The 25,215-nt window shown below is 39.1% G+C and overlaps 1 protein-coding gene across 1 annotated transcript; it reads left to right on the forward strand.

Annotated features, from left to right (window-relative positions):
- Window positions 1–560: 560 nt before the first annotated feature.
- Window positions 561–24,672, forward strand: LOC127637443 (PCNA-interacting partner-like). The gene is made up of 12 exons (XM_052118512.1): window positions 561–624; window positions 872–1,034; window positions 5,133–5,366; window positions 5,471–5,581; window positions 6,983–7,153; window positions 10,303–10,457; window positions 11,857–12,034; window positions 12,143–12,324; window positions 12,885–12,966; window positions 21,527–21,716; window positions 23,161–23,451; window positions 24,457–24,672. Exons 2-12 carry the CDS (start codon window positions 885–887, stop codon window positions 24,573–24,575), a joined length of 1,863 nt encoding a protein of 620 aa, XP_051974472.1. The 5' UTR covers window positions 561–624; window positions 872–884; the 3' UTR covers window positions 24,576–24,672.
- Window positions 24,673–25,215: the final 543 nt, after the last annotated feature.

Below are 25,215 nucleotides of genomic sequence, written 5' to 3' on the forward strand. Positions count from 1 at the left end.
AAAAAAATAATTTTATATATATATACTAATAACTAATATATATATATTAGTTATTTGACGTCATCTTGATCTGTTCGTCACTTTTTAAATCCCTTGGTGTAAAATATTATCGTTCTTTGTGAAAAAGTCTAAAATGTATTGTATAATATGAATCTGATTTGGCGTCGCATAACCTAAATAAAATTCTTCTTTTTCTACATACTTAATGTATGCTTTCTTATATCTTCGTTAATGTGTAAATGTTGCGTTGGTATTGTGAATATGCTTTAAATAGCATAATAGCTTCTATAATATATAATATAATTTGTAATTAACACTAGTGTATATAGCTATCATATTCCTCTATCTCACTGCGTGTGTTTTAGTTATTATTTGTAAACTATGACTCACACTGATACACATTCAGTTTGAATGAAAACGGCAGCTGTTCCGTTGTGCGTGTCTTCCTGTTTGGCTGGGGTGTGGCCAACGCGGAGCGCTCTGTGATTGGTCGAGGCGTCCTCGGATGAGGATTTAAATTTACAGGCAGCAGCGCAGTGTTTCTTAATAACTGGCGTTTACCGACAGCTGTTTTCCCATTTGTTTTATATTGGAGACCTATGACTCTTCAAAATATTAGTGTTGGTGAGTTGATCTAATATGTTTGAAGGTTCTGTTCTTAATAAAGTGACAAGGAGCTCCTCTTGTTCCCTTCTAATATTATGATTTGCTTCATGTGGAGTGTGTTCCTGCTCATTTGTAGATTTGGAAAGCTGTAAGTGGTGCTGGCTGAGTTCTATGCTCGTTTCCAAACTGCTGTCTGCAAGAAATACCGGTAGTTCTGAATTTATGGCTTTTCTGGTCCTTTTATTATTATTATTATTTTTTTTAGAAAAGACTGAAGAATGATGGCTGTGGAGGCAAGCTTGAGAATAATGACCAGGGTCTTCAGGAGAGAATGTCACAGGGTTTTAGACTCTGAGAGGACCACCATTCAAGGGGCCGATGGGATGCTGATGGTCCTACAGCTTGCTATGGCTGAGGTTAACAAGCAGGTAATTTTACATTGTCAATTTATGGGAGATTTAATCCCTCCATTTTGATGAAATGCATAAAATTGTCTTCACTTCATTGTTGTGGTGATTTCACTAACTTCTTTGCAATCAAAAGTGTATTGCAAATTGGCTTATGACAAGGCTTATGGCAGCAAAACTTGATTTTCAGATGTCAGATCTCATATATATTACACAGCTCTGGAAAAAATTAAGAGACACTCAAAAAAAATTGAAATCAGCATATCAAACTGTATGTCTTCCATTCCAGTGTCCACTGAATTCCAACACAAGCACGACTCATTCTACTTAATGAGGTACTGATTGGGTGATCACCTGAACTACATCTTATTTAATGAGGAAAAGTATAAAAAGCACTGCTGTGGTCATCACTTTGTTCCTATCCAAGGTTTTTTTTATTTTTTTTCCGACAAGTGTCGACATGATATTTTTCTGTTTAACTCTTAGTTCATAAACTCCAATGTCGATACTTCAAATGTTGTGAAAAACTTGATTGTAAACTTTGTAATTGATGTAAAAATGTAGTGTCAAGTGACAGAATTTACCCCAATTGTTAGCCTGTTTTAATCATGATGACGGCAAGGAATACATCCTTGAAAGCCAATTTACTGTACGTGAAACATTACTCACACAGTTATGGATTGGTCTTCAGGGCATACCTGCACAGATCCGATGCTGCAAACACATCTACGTCATGACACTTCCAGGAGTGCCAACACAAATATCTCGTATCATGCACCTGTCATTGACAAGTGCATGGAGAACAAATAAATGGCCACTGTTTGTGATTAATTTAATCACTATAGACATCCATTTATTTAATAAAGTTTCTTTTCCACACCATTCAAAATAATAGAGCGGCAGTCATGGAATTAGTAGACGGCAGTCATGGAATTCAAACATATATATATTTCTATGGACAAAGATGTTTTAAATTAAAAATGCATACACAATACCAGGAGAAAATCTTCAGTGTGCCTTTTTTGGAACACTAAATACATTTCCAAATGAAAACAATTATATTGTTGGACCTATATATGCCTTTTCATTACACAAACTTAAATTAGCCTTACCCTGTTCTGTTGATGAAAAAAGTCAGCTGAATTACATTCTCAGAATGTTCTACACTTTTGAACACTAGATAAAACTTTGTCCAATGCAGAGTTCACGCTCTGAAAACAAGCTTTTGAACATTTTAAAATGTAATTATTTTATTAATTATAATTAATATTGTAATTATTTTAAATTTAACCAACTTTATCACGGATCGCATTTGCTGAGCTTATTCAGAAAATGTAAATTGCATTATGGTTCTAAAAATAATTTTAGATGACAATCAAGTTCAGTTGGTCATTAAAAGTTGCTGGAAATATATGCGGGATATTATGCAGTTGTGATGGCAATGCTTTAGAAGATTGTTCAAAATAGCCTACTGAATATCAGTAATGTATCATATGTAAACCCTGATATTACACCACATCAATTTTTCTTAAATGGCTGTGCACACAGCATATACACATCGATGGATGATCCTTATACTAAGACTGAAAGTTTTCCCCACTACTTGCTGGTTGCCAGCTTGAACAGGGTCTTGACGATTCGCTTTCAACTTTGTTGATAACAAAATAGGTTACCATCCTCTTGCGATAGGACCAGCTGGATGGCAAAAACATTCTAGTAGTCCCTCAAAAGTAATTGGAATATAAAAAGAACTATTAACCAATAGAGTTGAAAAGAAAACGTTTCTGTGAGAAAGTATGTTTCAATGCTGGCTTTACTGGCAGAGGGATTTAAAATTTCAAAGATGTTGGACATTGGGGGCAACAAAGCTACAGACCAGCAGAGGGCGAAAATAACTCCCCACTCACCGGGATGACCGCCAACTCATTTGAATGTCACTCAACAACCATAGGATGACATCAAGTGACCTACAAAAACAATGGCAAACTGCAGCTGGGGTGAAGTGCATGTCAAGGATGGTTTGAAACAGGCTCCTAGGGGCAGGGCTGAAGTAGTACAAAGCCCTTCATCAATGAGAAGCAAAGAAGAGCCAGGCTGAGGTTTGCAAAAGACCATAAGAATTGGACTGTAGAGGACTGGAGTAATGTCATCTCTGATTAGTCCAATTTTCAGCTTTACCCAACCAGGTGGTCATTTATTGGTTAGACGGAGACCTGGAGAGGCCTACCAGCCACATCGTCTCGCACCCACTTTGAAATTTGGTGGTGGATCAGTGATGATCAGGGGGTGCTTCAGCAAGGCTGGAATCGGGCAGATTCGTCTTGTGAAGGACACGTGAATCAAGCCACGTACTAGGTTATCCTGGAAGAAGAGCTTTCTTCTGCTCTGACAATGTTCCCCAACTCCAAGGATTTGTTTTTCCAGCAGGACAATGCTCTATGCCACACGACCAGGTCAATCAAGGTGTGGATGGAGGAGCAGTCAAAACCCAGTCATGATCAGCCCAATCTCCAGACCTGAACCCCATTGAAAACCTCTGGAATGGGATCAAGAGGAAGATGGATGGTCAGAAGCCATCAAAAAAATCAGAGCTGCTTGAATTTTTTTCGCCAGGAGTGGCATTAAGTCAATCCACAACAATGTGAAAGATTGGTGGAGAGCATGCCAAGAATCATGAAAGCTGTGATTGGAAATCAGGGTTATTCCACCAAATATTGATTTCTGATCTCTCACCAATTTAAAACAGTAGTATTTTATTGCTTAAAAATGAATATGAACTATTATTTTTTTTTTTTTGCATTATTCAAGGTCTGAAAACACTGCATAGTTGCATTTTCTGCAAATAAATGCTCTAAATGAAAACATTTTTAATTGTAATTTAGAACAAATGTCGTCAGTAGTTTATAGACTGCAACAACATTTTTTATTTTACTCACATACCAATAAATGGTAAATCCATAGAAACTGATAATTTTGCAGTGGTCTCTTAATTTTTTCCAAAGCTACGTATATATACACTGGCTGCCAAAAGTTTGAAAAAATGTACAGATTTTGCCATTTCAGAATTAAATTAGTACTTCAATTCAACAAAGTGGCATTCAACTGATCACAAAGTATAGTCCAGAGGACATTACTGATGTATAAAAAACCAGCACCATCACTATTTGAAATGTAATTTTTTATCAAATCTAGACAGACCCCATTTCCAGCATCCATCACTCCAACACCTTATCCATGAATAATCATGCTAAATTTCTAATTTGGAACTAGAAAATAACTTATTATATCAAACACCGTTGAAAGTTGTTTGGTTTGTTTAGTGAAGCTTAACATTGTCTTTGTGTTTGTTTTTGAGCTGCCACAGTATGCAATAGACTGGCATGTCTTAAGGTCAATATTAGGTCAAAATGGCAAATTAGAAACCGCTTTCTCTAGAGACTCATCAGTCAACCATTGTTTTGAGGAATGAAGGCTATACAATGCTTGAAAAGATTTCATTCAAAGGTGTACAATACTGTCTTCAAAGACAAAGCACAATTGGCTCTAACATGGACAGAAAGAGATGTGGAAGGCCAGATGTACAACTAAACAAGAGGATAAGTAGATCAGAGTCTCTAGTTTGAGAAAGACACCTCACATGTCCTCAGCTGACAGCTTCATTGAATTCTACCTGCTCAACACCAGTTTCATGTACAACAGTAAAAAGACGACTCGGGGTGCAGGTCTTATGGGAAGAATTGCAAAGAAAAAGCCACTTTTGAAACCGAAAAACAAAGAAACTGTTCGAGTGGGCAAAGAAACACAGACATTGGACAACAGATAATTGGAAAAGAGTGTTATGGATCTTAACCACATTGAGCTTTTGGGGGATCAGATAGACCGTAAGGTACATGCAATTCCATTTGGTACAGAAATTACACTTCAAATGCACATGTATAATTTGCACACACGCATACATACTTATGGTTACAATTTAAACGTACAGTAAAGGTAGGGATTATCTACTTCTTTCCGTAAGGGGTCACAAAGATTGACTCATACATTTGTTGTTTCTGTACACTTTCTGTTAGGATGTTGTGTATGATGTACATGTCCCTATGTTTACTCTGCTCCTGACAGGAACATGGAGACTTTGGTGCAGCTTTGAGTGAAGCGTTGGCTGCCTGGAAATACTTCCTTCTGGATAAGCTCCAGCTATCCCACAAAGATATGCCCCTTCCGCCAAACTATGACCTCATACGAAAAGAGTATGACTGCTTTTTGAAACTTACCAATACTGTGGACTTGATTGACGTCTTCATTATGTTCAAGGAGCTTCGGATGAATGAGGATCCAGAGGAGCCTGTAACCGCTGTAAGTGCTGCCATTGACATTATTTCAGGTCGTCAGATTTGGGCGGGTTCACTTGGTCATGTTTCTGGATGATTGGTGAAGACCCTATATTGTGTATTCTCTAGATGCAGATGTTTGAGTTTCTGAGTGGTGACATTCAGAGCTCAGCGAATGTGGATTTTCTTCCTTTGTGCCCAGCAACTCCATCTAATAAGGCTGGAATCTGCAGTCCACAGGTAAAGGACATATTGAGGCATTTATGAAGAAACCATCCATTCAATTTCCAGTAGATCATAAATATACACTTACCGAGCACTTTATTAGGAACACCTGTACACCTACTTATTCATGCGATTTATCTAATCAGCCAATCGTGGGGCAGCAGTGTAATGCATTCAATAATGCAGATATGGGTCAGGAGCTTCTGTTAATGTTCACAACCATCAGAATGGAGAAAATGTGATCTCTGTAATTTCGACCGTGGCATGATTGTTGCTGCCAGATGGGCTGGTTTGAGTATTTCTGTAACTGCTTATCTCTTGGGATTTTCACGCACAACAGTCTAGATTTTACTCGGAATGGTGCCAAAAACTAAAAAACATCCAGTGAGCGACAGTTCTATAGATGAAAATACCTTGTTGATGCAAGCTGACAGAAAGGCTACAGCAACGATAACCACACTGTACAATTGTAGTGATCAGAATAGCATCTCAGAATTCACAACACGTCGAATCTTGAGGTGGTACAACAGCAGAAGACCACTTTGGGAACTTTGGGAACCATATTGTTCCTAATAAAGTGAGTGTGAGTGTATATGCCCTGTTTTTAGTTGTTGTGTTTGTTTTTTTTTATTTCTAAATGAAATTGAGAAGTGCCCATTTGCTAAGCCCTACCCTGAAATGTTAATTGACCAATTATAGCTTGACAACTTATTAGGCTATGGCAACTCTGACAAGTTTTCTGGATTTCTCAATTTCTATGAAGCTTATCAGATAGTAACTAATATCAACAGTAAGGGGGCACAGCTTAGCTAATGGTCAGTAAATAGACATTCTGAAACGGGAACATAATATTGTAGAGATTTCGGACAACAATACTTTCTCAAAAAATCCTTATTTTTTTTCATTTACGGTGTATATTTATATTTCTGTTTGGTGGTGCAGAAATGACGCTTCACCTTTTAAATATCACTTTTCTGGCCTCCCTAGGATGTCATATTCAGAAAAGCGCAATGTGCATTTAGTTATTAACTGGATGTTATAAAAGCACTTTGTATTGTGTGGTGATACCAGTGCTGCTCTTGCCCAGTTCTGTTCACTGCTGCTCTGTTGGGCTCTGATTTATGTGGAAGTAGACTCTGGGCATTGCCACTGTAAAACTGGGGTTGATGAAGTTTACGAGCCAGGCCTGTTTAAGGGGTTGTGGAAAAAGCCTGTCCTCTGTACAACATGAGTCCAATTCCGCTAACTGACTCTTCAGTATCGAAGGACTGAAAACAATGAGCCATTCCAGTTATAAAGCAAATCTATTTTTATAAATAATTTAATGAATATTCACATCACTGTTTTGTATAATCACAATCATTAAAAGAAAAATTGTGTCTGTAAAGTTCTGTCTTTGTTCAAATCCTCTTTCAGATACAGAGAGTTGTCAGGAGAGTTTTCTGTTCATATCTAGGCCTTTTGATAAACTCCAAGAATGACCTGGCTGTTGCATACACTCTAGACAATCCCAGTCGTTCTTTAGGACACATTGCCTTCACTGACCTCAGGCATGCTGCCCGCAACAGCACCTCATCTCTTTTCCTGGTAATTTCAATGGATTTCCTTAAAATAGTTGAAGAAATCTGTAAATATGCTAAGACATGTTTTTTCTGAATTAAAAATGTTATAAACTATTAAAGGGGTCATGACATGAGAAACCAAATTTGCCTTGATCTTTTGGTATATAAGAGGTCTTTGTATCATTAAAACGTCCTGCAAGTTTAATATTTTAAGACGTCCTCCCCATTCTAAACGAATCATTTATTTAATCAAGCTCAAAATACAGCTCGTTCTGGATTCATGGTTAGAAGTGACGTGTCGGTTAGAAGTGACGTAACAGCGTTTGCATATGACCGCCTCCAGCACAAGATAACTACGCTTTAAGCGCAAGACAGCTACGCTCATTTCAGTATCGCCGTGCGCCTCACAAGTGTTCAGTCGATGGACAGCGAGCTCTGACAGAGACTACTTGTGCACAGGAAAATTACGATGCCACACAGATGTGCTGTTCCTGGCTGTGGTCAAACAAAACCTCTGAATAAGCTGCCGAAAGATCCAGACGTCAGGGAAAAATGGATGCAGTTTATTTTTTGCGGACGTCCCAGTCACGGCAGTGTTAACTTAAGCGTTTGTTCTGTACATTTTAAGGATGACTGTTTTGAGAACAAATCTCAATATGATGCTGGCTTTGCCAGAAAACTGTTGCTCAAAGATAAGTCCGTGCCGACTATTCTGGGAACAACGACGACGCAAACTGTAAGTAATCCATTTTAAACTTTAAACTACTTTTTAAAGCGCAATTTCATTCATTATGAATAATCACAGTGTTTTTACTTAGTTTACTTGCATATTGTTCTGGCTGGGGGCATCAATAATTGATACATAGGCACTGACGTTAGCCAATCATAACAGTGGGCGTTAACACTGAAGTCTTAAATGGAAAACGCCCCCAAAACAGACTGTTTGAATCAGAGGATGAGAAACAGGGTGGGAAAAGGTCATAAATCACTAGATTTTAAAAGTTTTTCTTAAAAAAAAATATATTAATACTATAATTGCACCTAAGGGAACATAATAATACAATAAAAAAACCCATGTCATGACCCCTTTAAATAATGACATTTTCTATTTTTATTTACCATTAGCTTTGGGTTGATTTTCAGTACTGTCTTTTTATTTTCAGGGTTACATTTAAAGACACCACTGAATGCAAGTGGTGGGTGTTAACCTTCAAAATAGATTTGTAGGGATTGTTTACAGATGACATGTTCTGTAATTGTTTTTCTATTTCAGCAAGTGCTAGACTGATGTCTTTGTCCTTTGCGTCATTTCTCACTGATTTTTCTGCATCTCGTGCCATGAGCCCAGCATTTTTAAAGGGTCATTACATGCCTTTTTTTTTTGCTCTTTTACTATGTTCGTCAAGTTCTGGTTCACTTATGTTTAAGTTTTTGGTACAAAAAAAAAAAAACTGTCATATATTTGTAAAACGTGTTCATTTTCGACCGTCTTTCAGAAACTCTGTTTTGGTGCTGCTTGTCCTTCAAGACTTGACAGTAAACGCCCACTGTTACGATTGGCTCTCTGCTCTTGACTGACCTGCTCTCTCTACTTGCCACCACTGCTTCTGTGCAGGACCACGGAAGTAATAAGATCAAGCATGCGTTGATGTGTTGTTGAGGCGGTCCGATACAAATGACTAATGGCACTTTTCCACTGCACTTTACGGTTTGACTCAACTCTACTTGCTTTACTTTTCTGAGCTTGCATTTCCACTGCGGTTTAGTGCTGCATCAACATGGGTGGGATCATAGGCTGATCGTCATAGTTGCGCCGCCTCTACTCCCGTGACATCATCTTAAAAACGACACAAACAGACCAAAACAATAACTCAACCGCTAGCTGTTTGCTACTAGATCATTATGCTGCATAAAGCAGTTGTTGCATGGTGTTTTTTTTTACACAAGTGTAACCCTTAAGTTGGCCTAGTTGTTTTAGAAAGCAAGCTTCCAGCAGCTGGTCGACTAAATAAAGTGAAGTTTTCAAGCAGAGTATAGTTAACATAACAAAACATACCAACCTCCATCGTGGCTGAATCAAGGGCACTCTCCCTCCCATTGCTTCCATTTGGTTGAACCACTTCTACTTTTCCTTGATGGTCACTATTTTTTATTTTTTTTTACTTTTCCCTACACTGTTGGTAGGTCCGGTGGTAGCCGTGTGTGGCCAACAGCTGAGACACTTCCTGAGAGACTTATCATTTCGCTCATCGCTAACGAGTGGACCTTCTGCACCTCGTTTATTTACCACGCTGTGGTTTTGCGCACAGCCATTTTCTTTTTTTCACAATTTGAAAGTCGCATGAACAAATGATACTGTTATCGCTGTTACTAACTTTAAAACTAGTGGGTTGATGTCATGTGTTGGAAATCCAGTGACGTTGGTAGTGTTGATTCTCCCTGACCAATCAGTGATCTGCAGGATTTTGATGTCACATTTGGTATCGGCTCGGCTCGCTTGGAACCTCGACCGAGGTGGTACTAAAAAAAAGTACCAGGTACTGTCCACAGTGGAAATCCCCAAAAAAACAAGGAGACAAGTTGAGTCGAGTTGTACCGTGCAGTGGAAAAGACCTATAACAGTGTGACATCACAATGTGGAGGAAGTAGAGAACTAGTCATTTTGGCAGCTTGGTTTCAACAAATGCTCGTTTTGAAGTGCGGAGAAAGCTTTGAGTTCTGAAATTTACATTATGTTTTTATAGTACAAAGACCACTTGTACGTCAAAAAATCAATGAAAATGTAATTCTTCATGTCATGACCCCTTTAAGAACTTTTCATTTTTTTTTTATATGCATCTTTTAACACCTGCATAACGTTTGTGGTACTTTAATCTAACTTTTTTAAATGCAAAAACACTTTGTGTGAACAGACCCTTAGTGAGTCAAATTTATCAAATAAAGAGCAAAGTTTGGGCATATATGAGGGGGGAAAACAAAAAAGCTAATGGTTATAAGTTATAAATTGATTCATAGCTAGAAAAATACATTTATTAAATGATTTTGGATTTATTTGTTATTATTTATTTAAATCATTATTTATTTATTAATGTATGCATGCTCTTTAAATGGCCAACTTCAACTGTGAAATTTCTTTTTACCAATTAATAGCTTTTTTTGTTTTTCTATGTTCAGACAGTGACATCGTTTGTCAGAGCCATACAGCTAGGAGGAAAGGGGTACGCTCCACCTGAGTCTGACCCATTAAGGAAGCATGTAAAAGGCCTAACAGAATTTATAAATTTTGTCGACCAGCTTCAAGAAATCTTAGGGGAAACCTCTAATCCAATGTAAGTTCTCATCCTTTTTCGAACATTGCCATACTTTATTTTTTGTTTCTACTCTGTTGAGTGTTGGAGTAGACGGCGGAAATGTAGACCTAAAACGTAGTTTCTGGTATTGATTCAAAACATTCATTACCTGACTTTGACCTTCTCCTTAATGATTAGTTCAAAACCCCAGATGGCTGTAGACGGAGCCTTAGATTTATACTACTGATTTTTGTACCACTTTGTCTAACAACAAACACCTCATATCTGGATCTGTTAGTCTTGTCCTATCTTTAAAACAAATTCAATGCTACTCCCCTCACCTTATGAGGCATTTACCAGTCATTTGTCTAAATATTTTTCTCCTCGTCTCTCGAAAGCAACCTGTGATGACGTCTGCGCCAGTATTAATTAAATCGTCTGAATTGTTCAAGCATGTGTTATCTGAGGAACATCAAAGTGTGTTGTACCAAACAGCAAATGATGACTTTGTCCCTCCTTGGTTGGATAACTTTGATTAAACGTCATAACACTGAGATTTCTCCTTGATGACTCACTTCAAAACATCCAAATTTCCACAAGACATTTGGCAGCACAACACATGGTGGTGAACTGCATAGATGATTGGGTTATTAATAGAGAACACAAGGTAATTTCCTGCAGTGAATCAATGGACTTCAACGTTTTTGATAGAAGTGCCTTGAACCTGCTGCAAATGACCCTGTTCACCACCACATATCTTTTTCTGCGATGAGAGAGTGAGCTCTGAGCCAAAAGAGGTCTTTCACTGGCTTGCTGCCCTGCCTGCTTAGTTCCCCACCTCCCAGCACCTTGTGGATTACTGTATTACCACACACAAACAGTCCTTACAGAGGAATCAGGGTCTCGTGTACAGCTAACATCTGTTTTCCCAGATGATTCTGTTACTGTAATTCCCTCTCACAAAAGCAAGGGCCTCTTTCCCGCTGCAGACCAAATGTTTACATTTATTTAATCAATTTATATATTTACACAAAGTCAGGTGGAGTGCAGCAATGGCACCAGTTTGACATTAAAACTTACAAAAAAGTTAAAGAGCCCATGAAATAGTTTGAGCACAGTTTGATATTTTCAATTGAAGTGGAAAGTTAGGTGGGCTGTTTTGAAGGGCTTTAGTTTATGTGATAGCCATGAACCATCATGTTTTGCTAGATTCCCAGGCAAGATGTCAATGTGATGTCCTGTATTGGTCAAACGTCTTTTCATTATGCAAATTTGGAGGTCTGAGTTTAAGACTAAATTACTACGTCTATGCTTTGGTATCAAGTCTCCTGCATTTGCATGCATATAAATGGAAGTTAACTGAGCACCAAGTCTTGTGTGACTGCCCCTTTAAGGCTGCTTAAATGTGAAAAGATCAGTTTTTGTCTGTCCCAAACAGAGAAGCTGGATTTAAGCTGGTGACTAGTATTAGAACTGCTCTGGTCAAAGGCCGCAGTGGTGGAGACCCAGTGTATGTTGCAGCAGATGGCACAGCCAAGGAGCTCAAGGAAAAAATAAGTCAAATACACGCCACACAGACACAGTCAGCAATTGGCACAGGGATCAGTCCAGCAAGGGTAAACCATAAATTACCTAGTCATCTATCAGCCCATTATGAACGTGATCTTTCCAAATACCTTTTTTTAAACGTCCTAAGACAACCCATGCTGTTGTTGTTTTTTTAGCCCAAAGCTTATGCTATTAACCATTCCACTGCGTATGGGGGCCGAGAGACTGTCAAGGTTCTGATTGCCCTGTTGGATGAAGAGGCACTAGCGCTGCCCTGCAGGAACAAGGCAGAACTGCTCTCTGAAGACCATGCTGTTCTTAATGGGAGTACCGGAGCTTGTCTCCTCACTCTATACAAGTGAGTTTTACCATTTCAAATCCCACTTCTTAGAAGGGGCCGTTTTGCATCTGTCTGTGCTGTTGTTCAATTGTTTTACTATGTAAACATTCACTAGATGGACGTCTTTGACCATTGTGCTTGTAGTGGCTTATATAGCTTTTATTCACCTGTGACAGCAGCAATGTTATTAAAGACCGCAATGTTTAAAAAAAAAAAATGGTTATTAATACTAGAAATAATTTAATAGCTAATAATCAATCAATAAACATCATAAAAACTATTGGTATTTTATTAACTGTAATCTATTTATGGTTGCAAAGTAACAATTTGGCATATAATGTGAGGTTGAGTGTGCATTTATTGCCATTTTACAACAGCTTAATGCACTACATATCCAATCAGTATTTGGGGTCTGGATTCTTTTTTTTGTACTTTTTTGTACTTTTTTTTTGCTAATTTTTGTTAGTTGCAAATCTGTTTATTTTTGTTTGGTGTCATAATTTTGATTTGCAATTCAGCCCCTCATTTTAATGTATGGTTAATTAGCTTTATGGTCTCTTTCCACTGTGTGCCGATAGATCTCCAGATGCTCCCACGGGATCTTCTCCAAAGCCTTTATTGAACCGCGTCTGCAGCCAACAAGAACATATCGTATCCAAGGTAAAGAATCATCAGAGTTGTAAGCAGAGACCCCAGTCTCGAATAGTGCTCAATAGGCCTGTCGCGTTTTATTAAATAACCATCTGATCGCTGTTATTTGATCTAACCGTAGTTATTTGAGATTTATTGGGCATTAGAATTCCAATGACATTTTAATGCCCAAATAAGGGAATTTTAAGCGAATTTTAATACTGAATATACTGTACAGGATTAAATCCCATGAACAGCATTTTGTGTCAGTCAGTTGAACTCCGAGTCAGAGCGTCGATGAGACGCACTGTAGAGGTCAAGCAGCTCCTGTCGTGTGCGCTATCAGCAGAGGCTCGCACCAAACTCCCACGAAAGTTTAAAGGAACAGTATTTATAGTGAATGTAAAGTGCTCCGGTTTTACTTTAAACGATCATGTAAAGGCAAATGTTTCTGTTTCATACACGCTGTGTTAATGACACGCAGTGACAAAGAGGAGACGCACGCTTACTCTATTTCTGTGGAGTGAATGAAATTACGAAACGATATCTCAAAGGTTTTGCTTCATGACAAATAAGGGCTCATGGGTTTATTCAGAGCATTAAAATAATGTGTGAAAGTGAAGAAATTAGGAAAGAAATGTTTTACAATTGCATAATATTATAAGAATATAATAAATTCAGCAAAAAAGAAATGTCCCTTTTTCAGGACACAATTTTGTAAAAATCCAAATAACTTTACAGATCTTTTTTTGAAAGGGTTTAAACAATGTTTTCCATGCTTGTTCAATAAACCATAAACAATTAATGAACATGCATCTGAAGAATGGTCGTTAAGACACTAATAGCTTTAATAAATGGCTTAAGGTCACTGTTATAAAAACTTTGGACACTAAAGAGACCTTTCTACTGACTCTGGAAAAACACCAAAAGAAAGATGTCCAGGGTCCCTACTCATCTGCATGAACGTGCCTTAGGTGTGCTTCATGGAGGTATGAGTACTGCAGATGTGGCCAGGGCAATAAATTGCAATGTACTGTGAGATGCCTAAGACAGCACTACAGGGAGACATGAAGGACAGCTGATCGTCCACACAGTGGCAGACCACATGAAACAACACTTGCACAGGATCAGTACATCCGAATATCACACATGCGGGACAGGTACAACAACTGCTCGAGTTACACCAGGAATGCACAATCCCTCCATCAGTGCTCAGACTGTCCGCAATAGGCTGAGAGAGACTGGACTGAGGGCTTGTAAGCCTGTTATAAGTTCCTTACCAGACATCACTGGCAACAACGTCGCCTATTGGCACAAACCCACCTTCACTGGACCAGACAGGACTGGCAAGAAGTGCTCTTCTCTGACGAGTCACGGTTTTGTCTCACCAGGAGTGATGGTCAGTGATGTGTCACAGCATCATCGGACTGAACTTGTTGACATTGTTGGCAATCTCAACGCTGTCCTCCTCCCTCATGTGGTACCCTTCCTGCAGGCTCATCCTGACATGACCCTCCAGCATGACAATGCCACCAGCCATACTGCTCGTTCTGTGCATGATTTCCTGCTAGACAGGAATGTCAGTGTTCTGCCATGGCCAGCGAAGAGCCCGGAACTCAACGTCATGTCTGGGACCTGATGGATCAGAGAGTGAGTGCTAGGGCCATTCCCACAGAAATGTCTGGGAACTTGGAAGTGCCTTGGTGGAAGGAGGATAAGTTAAAAATAACTATTTTATATGTAAAATTTACCAAAACTAAAGTTAACTAAAAAGAGAGACTAAGTATTTAGAAATACTTTGATATTTAAAACTTTGTTCATGTCATAAGTTTTTAAAGCCTTAAAAGGAAATCATAGTTTATTCCTATTTTATTATTTGATTTATATATTTCAAGTTAAATATGTAAAAATGACTTGAGGTGTATGAAGCACACATCCTTAACGAGACTTTGAATCGCAATTATTTGTTTGACAATTAATCGTCAGCCAAATTTCATAATCGTGACGGCCCTTGCGCTCGAACAAAATTGAATGTGACACTTTCACAAGCTACATAAAAACAACCGCCGAGTGTGAAATTTAGTGTCCTGCTCTATACTCCAGACTCCATCCAATTACATCTGGCAGGGTGCATGCTCCTTGCACACCATACGCCACCAATTATTTTATCCAGAAAACATAAAAAAAAAAGTGATTCTAGCCTTGGAAGGCTGAGAGAAGAAAGATTAAATTTGCATGTGCTAAGATTTTAGGATTGTCTTTTGACCTTGTAAGGTTTTATTTTACAGTTTGGACATAAAATTATTGAAAGGAATAAATCCTGAATTTTATAGGGTGTCCCTTTGGCTCATTTCAACAGAATGGTAGTTGATGGTGTATCACTTTTAAAGCTTAAAGACACACAATTGTCATAGAATATTATGCATGGGATCACATGTACTACTTGTCTTCAGAAGGCATTTGGTTTTGGTGAGGAAAACCAAACAAGCCAAAATGTAATGTGGTTTACTGTGAAAATCTTTTGTATGCCTTCAGAAGACTTTGAATATGGTGCACACACACCATAAGGACTACTTTTGAGGCAATTTTGGGTCCTTTTGAAATCTACAAACTGGAGTCCTTAAAAATTCCTCCTGTGTTCCACAGAATAAAAAGTCATACAGTTTTGGAGTAAATGATGACTGAATTATTCCCGGGTGAACTAGTTCTTTAACTAGTCAATGGATTGCTTACATGTTTTAAAACTCATAAAAAATGGCAGCTTTATTATTTGGGGATGGGTAGCTCCATCAAAAAGAAACTGTAAGCCCTCTATGAACATGTATGCTAGACACATTTTGTTAAATGGCTTCTTTATTTGATTGCACTAGCAGATGTCTCTTTAGCCCTACACTCTCTGGCCGCCTTCCTGTGTTAGTGAGCAGTAATGGTCCCTGGGCAGCCCACTGCTTCCTGAACCGAACGGGAGGAAGCTTTCTGCATCAATTTCACTTTGAACATGCCATATCAGTGGCGTTACTCAGCTAGCAAGAGGAACCTGAAAGATTATCGTTTCCTGTTGTCTGCAGAATTACTTTATCCTGCTGTATTCCAGTAGTTTCATCACAATTTGACATTGATTAGCACTGAGGGAGAGGTCAAGGCACGGTTATGTAGTCAGGTTTAATGAACTTGCAATGAACCCCCACCCCATGGTCTGTTCTCTGAGAGGGCAGTCGTATTTTAACTTGCTTTGTTTCGGTTTAAGTTGAGCATATGGAAAATGGTTGCATGTTTTGCATGGTGGTTACATATTTCTACCCACAAGTATTTATTAAAATACGTACTGAAAACGCAATAAGCATGTTTACATGTACAATGTTATACCAATTATGCTTAAAGACAACAATATGCAGGGTCATGTACATGCCTTAAAACGTTTATGACCGAACACCGTTTAAGCAAAAACCTGTTAGCTATGCCTGTTTACTCTGACATCAAAAGCAGAGTAACTGCTGGTCAGAGTAACCACAACCTGGTCAAGTCTCATGTAAACACCGTTTTATTGTGTTCGATTTTTATTTTAATAAGCTGATTTTTAATAGTTATTGGTGTCTAGTAGATGTTCAGTGTTCGTATCGTTGTTGAGCAAGCATGTAAACACTCAGTGACTCTTCCAAAGCTAATGCCTACAAAGGCATCTACCTTCCAAGGCAGTATCCTAAAGTCCTTTTCCAAGGGTTTGAGTGCACCAAGTAGACAAGTCCGAGCTGCAAAAATAGCATTTCAACGTGAGGGAGTCAACACATAATTCATTGGTTTGATGTTAGCATGTTGCTAAGCTAACAAAGCAATCCTCTTTGGTGTAAAAAATACACAAGACAAAAATATTTGGTAAAGTATATTTCTAATTGCATCTTTTTCTAATCAGGGCCTGGGTAGCTCAGCAGGTAAAGACGCTGACTACCACCCCTTAAGTCGTGAGTTTGAATCCAGGGCATGCTGAGTGACTCCAGCCAGGTCTCCTATGCAACCAAATTGGCCCCGTTGCTAGAGAGGGTAGAGTCACATGGGGTAACCTCCTCATGGTCGCGATTTTAGTGGTTTTTCGCTCTCAATGGGGCGCGTGTTGTGCGTGGATGCCGCAGAGAATAGCGTGAAGTCTCCACATGCGCTATGTCTCCACGGTAACGTGCTTAACAATCCATGTGAAAAGACGCACAGATTGACAACTGGGATTCGTCCTCCACCACCCGGATTGAGGCGAGTCACTACATCACCACGAGGACCTAGAGCGCATTGGGCATTCCAAATTGGGGAGAAGAAAAAAACAAAAAAACATTCTTGCTTCAACCACCATCTTCAGATTTCTTCTTTTGACTTTTCTTTTTTTTTTCTCTCACTGAGCCCTATAGCTGCAAGCCGGAGACCTCCAAATGGGAGCGGGGTTGCTCAAAGGGGGTTGTGCCAACTCCAAAAGGGTTAACTTTAGGGAAAGGTTTAGATTAGGGTCTCCCTATGTTTAATGGCAATTTGGATCTCACGCCCCTTTTTTGGAGCTATGCCTGCAGTTATACCCTTCTCGAGCTCCTTGCAATCAATGCCTTCTCCTTGAAGGATGCATGTGATGCTGCCTTAAAATTTGCCTAAAATGAGCCATCTTTGGAGGCGGTACTATTAAGTTGCATACCTTTCAGTACAGTCTTTGCATCGGGTGCACATTTGAAGCATTAACATGCTGCCTCAGTAGGCATTTCATAAGGGGTTTTAGCATAGTAAATATTTCTTTCTAAAATGTCTCCTTTACAGCCATACTCCACTCTCTCTGTTCCCTTGTCCAAATTTTGCCCCAGGTCAACTGGCCATGCAGACATGCACCTAATCTTATTGAATTATTGAGGACTTGCTTATCAGAGGAAGTCACTGGTGCACTCTACCTGTGAATGCACTGGCACAGAGAGTTAAAATGTTGATCAGTTTAATGGTGGGAAATATTAACCGACTAGTAATTCCAGTGTCGACTAGCAGCATCAGAACAGATTAGTCGACTAGTCTCGCACATACTTAGAACCTGTGTATATACAGCTTGAGTGGAGTGCAAGAATTGAGCCTTGTGGAACTCAACACGTCATGAATGTCCACTCAGATTCATAGTTGCCTATGTTCACATAATAACCCCTCCCTTCTAAATATGACCTGAACTAGCAGAGGACCATCCCAGAGAGCCCTACCCAGTTCTTCAATTTGTCTAGGATAATGTTGTGGTCAACGGTGTAAAAAGCAGCTCTGAGGTCTAATAATACCAGCACTGAATCCGTAATTAGCCAAATATCATTAAGGATCTTTTTATGAGTGCCATCTCTGTGCTATGATACAGTCAGACCCCAGACTGGAAATTGTCCAAGTAGCCATTTGAGATTTAGGAATTTGTTTAGCTGATTGAAAACAACCTTTTCAATGATTTTGCCTATGAAAGGAAGATTTGATATTGGTCTGTAATTGTTTAATATCAAGTTATCTAGATTGTTCTTTTTAAGAAGGGGCTTGACGACTGCAATTTTCAGGGACCTTGGAAACATGCCTGAAAGGTGTGATTCATTTTAATATTTCTATCAGATCTTTTTCCAGAGAGTTAAACACATTTATTTTTTTTTATTATGGGGAGTGTGTCAAGACAGAAGGTTGATAGTTTTAAAATGCTGTACCGTTTCTTCCAGGGTTTTGTCATCAAATGCTTAATTCCTAATTGAAAGCATGTTTGAAAGTTTGAAGTCTTTATAAATATTATACTGGATTTCAGGTTGTGTTTTCCACCACATTTGTTCTGCTTTCCTGCATTTTATTTTCATGATTTGCACTGCTGTTGTGTTTCTCCAAGTTGCTTTATGCCTGCCAGTAATCAGCATGTCCTTTACAGGAGCAGTACCATCAAAAACCATCATTTTTAACTTTTGAGTTAAAGATATTGAGGAGAACATCAACACAGCCAGTGGATATACTCAGTGTTATAGATATAGCCTTGATAAATTGCACAAGTATTCTCGTTTATGTACCTCTTTTTGACAGAGACAGTGCTATCTTCAGTGTCAAGAGAAATCAATATTTCAAAGAAAATACAGAAATGGTTACATTTACATTCATGCATTTGGCAGACGCTTTTATCCAAAGCGACTTACAGTGCACTTATTACAGGGACAATCCCCCCCAGAGCAACCTGGAGTTAAGTGCCTTGCTCAAGGACACAATGGTGGTGGCTGTGGGGATCAAACCTACAACCTTCTGATTACCAGTTAAGTGCTTTAGCCCACTACGCCACCACCACTCCTTAGCGCAACATCCTTAATAGTGGATGAAATGTTCAGACCCTTACTAATGAGCAGATAGTGAAGACATACCATATAAACCTCTTGTATGAAAGCACCCAATTTAGCGATATTTGTTTTAGGTGATCTTTTGAGCAAGTGCTTTGAAACGCTGCACTCGAGCTTTAATCCCCCCACCATCCCAGTTTCTCCATGCTTTGCATTCCCACCCAACTATGGCTGCAGTATGTTTTTATTTTTTTACTTTCCTGAATTCCACACACCTACTGCGGCCAGCTAGCCTGAAGGGAGAGCGCCTTGACTCCTGATAATCCTACGCAGGCATGGATCAAAAGCCCTGAAAGAGGTGGATCAGCGCTTCTCAGAGACCCTTGGGATCTCAAAAGTTCACTACACCAGTGTGTGCAACCATTTCCTTATTTCATGCTCCTCATTCCGACCTCCAGACCGCAATGCTTTTCTACATAAAATGTTTCTCTTTGACGTTCTTCTCAAGAAAAGATTTGAGATGTGGTTATTCCCACATAGTTGTATCAATAGGGCTAAAAAAAAAAAAAAAAAAAGGATGGCCTGATGGCACAGGGTTTAAATGTCACCAAGCTAAATTTATTTATTATTTTTTCCTTTTTATATTATGTATTTTTCATACTAAATTGTTTTAGATATTCAAACGAGATATAACACAAAACAAAGGTAACCTGAGCAACAACTGCAACCAAATGCTTCCGATAACTTGAGATCAGTCTTTCACAATGATGTGGTGGATTTTTGGATCACACTTCTTTGCAGAACTGCTTTAGTTCAGCCATACTGGAGGGTTTTCAAGGGCTTTCATGAACCGTAAGGTCCTGCCACAGCATCTCAATTGGGTTTAAGTCAGGACTTTGACTTGGCCACCCCAAAACTTTAATTTAGCTTCTTTGAGCCATTCTGAGGTGGACTTAAATGCTTTGGATCATTTTCTAGCTGGTTTATCCAGTTGCACTTGAGCTTCAACTCACTGACTGATGACAGGACATTCTCTTTTAGGATTTTCTGATAGCCAAATTAATATTTCCCTCAATTATTACAAGTCGTCCTGGCCCTGAAGCAGCAAAGCATACCCACACCATCACACTACCACCACCATGCTTGACCGTAGGTATGATGTTATTTTTGTGTTTTCGGTGTTTGATTTGCGCCAGGTGTAATTGGACCCCTGTCTTCCAGACAGTTCCAGTTTCGACTCATCAGTCCACAGAACAGAGGAGCCTGTTCTTCTGGGTTAGCAGTGGTTTTTGCCTCGCCACACTTGCATGGATGCCGTTTTTGCCCAGAGTATTTCTGATAGTGGTGTCATGAACAGTGAACTTTATTGATGCAAGAGAGGGCTGCAGTTCCTTGGATGTTGTCCTTGGCTTTTTTGTGACTTCCTGGATGAGTCGTCACTGTGTTCTTGGAGGAATTTTGGAAGGTCGACCACTTCTGGGAAGGTTCACTTCTGTGCCAATTTTCTCCATTTGGAGATAATGGCTCTCACTTTGGTTCTTTGGAGTCCCAGAGTCTTTGAAATAGCTTTGTAACCCTTCACAGTCTGATGTATTTCAATCACCTTTTTCCTCCTCATTTATGGAATTTCATTCAACCTTGGCATAGTGTGCTACTGGGTGAGACCTTTTAGCCAACTTTATACTGCTGAAAAAGTTCTGTTTAGGTGTTGATTTGAATGAACAGGGCTGGCAGTAATCAGGCCTGGGTGTGTCTAGTCCAGCTGTACCCTATTATGAATGCAGTTTTATAGATTTGGGGATTTAGTTTCGCCTCTTTCACACAGGCCCAGTTGGTATTGGATAACTTCTATTTTATTTTTATTTATTTTTTTTTTTTTTTCAAATAAAAAACTAATAATTAAAAAAAAAAATGTACACCCAAATTGACTTTGTTTTATGTAAAATTGTTTTAATTTTTAAACTATTTATTATGAGTTACAGTATACACAAAAACAGAAGAAATCAGGTTGGGGCAAAGACTTTTTTTCACAGCACTATGTTGATGTACAGTTTTCTGCTGTTATTGCAAATTTATAAACTTTTTTGTAAAAGAAACTGTTTAATGGGAAACATTTCTTGCTGATATAAAAATGGCAAAAAATATATATTATTCTTTGTGATTGGGCCAATGAAATTATATAGGTAGGGTAGGGAAAGTAAAAATCTGAACTTCTGTCCCTGAATAGTCACTGATTTGTCTGGTCCATAAGTATTTTATTTTCATTCTCATCGATGCATTTACATTTTTTTTTTCTTCAGACACTGCGGCCAACCATCCGCTCTCAGTTTGCTTGTACTTACAAACATGATGATCTGCCCCTCAACCGGGTGTTGGAGTTTCCCAGTACCAGTCAGCTTCCCACCTGTGTGCACCCTGCACCCAAACAAACCAACTCTGCAACTATGGAGGAAGAGCAGGACCCCCCTGGGATGGATGACAGACTCTCAGGTAGTATCGCTATCAAGTTTAGAAAACAAATTAGTTTGGGGGCTTTTAGTCCATGTCTATATACTTTAAGACTAAAAGTTGACAAAATGATGATTCAAACTATAGTATTCTCTCCTGGGGAAAAAAAGACCAATAATATTAATGCCTCATCTTGCACTGCATAGTTGTCCAATCAGATGCTCTCTTGAATTGGTGTCCCTCCCCCTAATACCACCTGCTACAGACTAGTAAGTAGCAAATCATTTTTCGGGGCTATGACCTAACATAAGGCTATTGGCTGTTTATCAAGAAAAAGGAATGACTTTCAAAATGTCCTGCCTTAACTTCCTATTTCAATAGGAAATGCGTCAGCACAGGAGAGAGAATTGATTTCATGGGGTCTAGAAGAGATAAGGAAAAAACACTAAACATGAGGTGGCTCATTTCTTGGCATATTTAATAACCTTCATGCATGGTCTTGTTGCTGTACATATATACACACACGCTGAAGTGCTTCCTCAGGGTTCCCGCGGATCCTTAAAAAGCTTTAAAATGTCTTAAATTCAGTTTTTCAAAATTGTATATCATAAATATCAACAAATTCAACAAAAGTCTTTAATTTGTGGGCGGAAAGACTTTATATGACCTAATGTGATGATCAAACTTCAAAAGAATATGATTTAATTAAATAAATGCATGTGCTGCGTCCTTCAGAGTGAAAACGTGGCACTGTATTTTCTTCAAGCTAATGTGAATGTGATATATATGTGGAAAACTGTCTTAAAAATGTTAAACTTGCATCTAGCCTCTCCTGTTTTACTGATGAGCAATGTTAAAGCCATGTTGAACGTGTGCCCCTGCCTGTTTAAGAGTTTGTGATGCATGATTTGTTGAGATTGTGTGGGTTTGTTTTGATATGGGGATGTGGTATAAATGTTGTTTGTTCAGGTCTTGAAAAAGGTCTTAAAGTCTTACATTTGATTTTAAAAACTCTGCAGCAACCCTGTTCCCTTTTTCTCTGACGCAATACAGTTGGAAAGATGCCCTGTCCATCTCCACAGCCCAGGAATCGATCCCTGCCCAGTCCCTGCTTTGGGACTGGTACTTAAGATCAACCTTTAAATGATTCCCCATCCCATAAAACCTGGCTGCCCCCACATCTGTTGTAAAAAATCTTAAGAGCACACATTTTTCTCACTCTTTCATTGTGGGAACGTGGGCTTCGCTCTACCAGGTTACATGACAAATGTTCAGCCTCAGCTCTGTAAAATAAACACCCCGCTTGTTAAACTGTAGACTAACGTCAGCAATTTCATCATAACGTTTTCTACCCCATTCTCAGCCCTCCCATCTTATTTAGTTTTTTTGTTTTTTTTACACATTGTTCAAGCTTATTCTCAAAATCTAGTGTTTTTCTTTTTTTGTTCCCCCTTTTCATCCCCCCTTTTGCTGTTTTATTTTTCAGTGAATATGGACTCTGAGGCCACTATCATGAGGCGTGAAGGTCCCAGCCAATCCGCTCTGGGGGAACATAGTGGAAATGCTTGGAACAGAGCAGGTGGGAAGAAGATCCAGCCAGCACAGCACAGAAGAGCAGCCGAGACATCCAAGAGAAAGCTTGCCAACAGGGATTGCACGGAGCAGGGAAGCGAAGAGAACCAGCCCCCTCAAAAGAGACCCCCTGCCAAAGTTCCCAATGGAGGTCCAGGGAAAAAGAACACTAAAACTGCCAGCAAAAAGCTCATCGTTGGTCAGGGTAAACTCACAAGCTTTTTTAGATTGTAATTTGTTCTCATCTGTAGCGATGGTCCATTTGAGCTACAGGGTCACATGTTATTTATTAGTAGCCTAAATGCATTTAATGTTGAACAAGCCAAGATTGACGTCAACATGGGCTACTTGACTTTATAAGGGCTCTTAAGCACAATTGCAATAGATGTTTGTGCATGTTGGAGAGTGTAATGGAGAAGATAAATGGAGCTGGTAACGGGGTTTTAAGTTAATTTCATGATATATGATGTCTTAATCACAACTCATAATTTGCAGGTTTTAATAAACTTTTATTTCTGTTATAAAACATACAGGTGTTGTTGTTTGTCATAAATTTTGAATAACATGCAGGAAAAAGGGAAAGGTGACAGAATTATGCAAATGGATCAACAGCTGCTCTCCGTTCAAGCTTGCCAGCATGGCCTATATACTCTCCCGATCATGCACCTTAGCACTGTGAAGAGAACAGAGAGAGCATATCATATTAATTATTGCATTAAAAGGTGCACTCAGTACTTTTTTTGGGTCATCTTGGACTTGCACTGACACATAGGGGCATGGATGCAGCATTATTCAAACAGAAAAGTTTTTTATTACCAATGTCAGTGTAGAAATTCAATATTCAAAATAAGCCGTTTTATTCATGAGTAAAAGTGTCCAATAAAAGAGCAGTTACTGAGATTTTGTATTTGGCTGGTTGATGATTACTAGTTGGATGTGATGTCGGGCTCTAGAAAACCCTCCAGAAAACATGAGTTGTGGAAAATGAAATCCAATCTAGGAGCTTTATACAGTGCATTCCCAGAAGAGATTAAGTCTATCCCTTACAGACTTGTTTTTATTTGCATCAAAAATAAAATATGGCGCTATTGTGAATAAGGTTTATTCAGACCCAGTACACTCCTGTAAACTCAATGCCATCTAGTTTATTTTTGACTGAATGGAAAAGTGAAGCCAATTTGACAACACATCTGGCCATTTTCATTCCTAGGTCAGAACATAAAGTGTTCAATCAGTGGAGAGGAACAAGAAAATGAACTTTGGGATGCTTACGGTCCATGTTCTTCCTGTTCCCATCACCTGTGCTACGCCGCTCATCTCTCGCACTGAATTCATCCAGAGCATAATCCATTTCACGGAGAGGCAGCACAGGGAATGTGCTTGGGAAGGCAAAGTTGGCCTCCCTACCAGTAGACCCCTTTATCCCTGTGTTCTGTTAAAGAGAAAGGCATTTTTAGCTTGCACATCACAACCTTTGGGAAATCCAGTTGCCTTCACTGTGGGCCTCTGAACAAATGCAGCCTGATGCACAAAGAAAAACTCAAACTGCTCCCTCTGCAGGTTTTTTTTTTCTGGTGTTTTAAAGTCTGTGTGATTCCGAAACAACACCTGGAGATGTTTAAGTTAATTCGAACAACACACGCCCAAGGGCAGCCTCAATCTCTTCATAACTACTGGAGCAAAGCCGTGTGCATGGAGCCCCACATGGAAAAAATGTGTTGAATTGCGACAAAGTTTCCCATGCCTCACTTAGCCAATTTTCACAAGATCACCATGGGCCCTTTTATCCACAGCATCCATTTCCCTCTTGTGAGACTGTGTCCTTCCCATACTCCTCTCTGACTGTTCCATTACTGCACTGATAATTGGAGCAACTTGAGAAGGATTCCACCTTGAATTGAGAAACCCCCGTTAGATGCCTGCAAACACTTGGTGTTCTGCTTTGAACAGTCATCTAATTCCCCCCTCC

The sequence above is a fragment of the Xyrauchen texanus genome, chromosome 45 (genome assembly GCF_025860055.1).
Source record: "Xyrauchen texanus isolate HMW12.3.18 chromosome 45, RBS_HiC_50CHRs, whole genome shotgun sequence".
NCBI lineage: Eukaryota > Metazoa > Chordata > Actinopteri > Cypriniformes > Catostomidae > Xyrauchen > Xyrauchen texanus.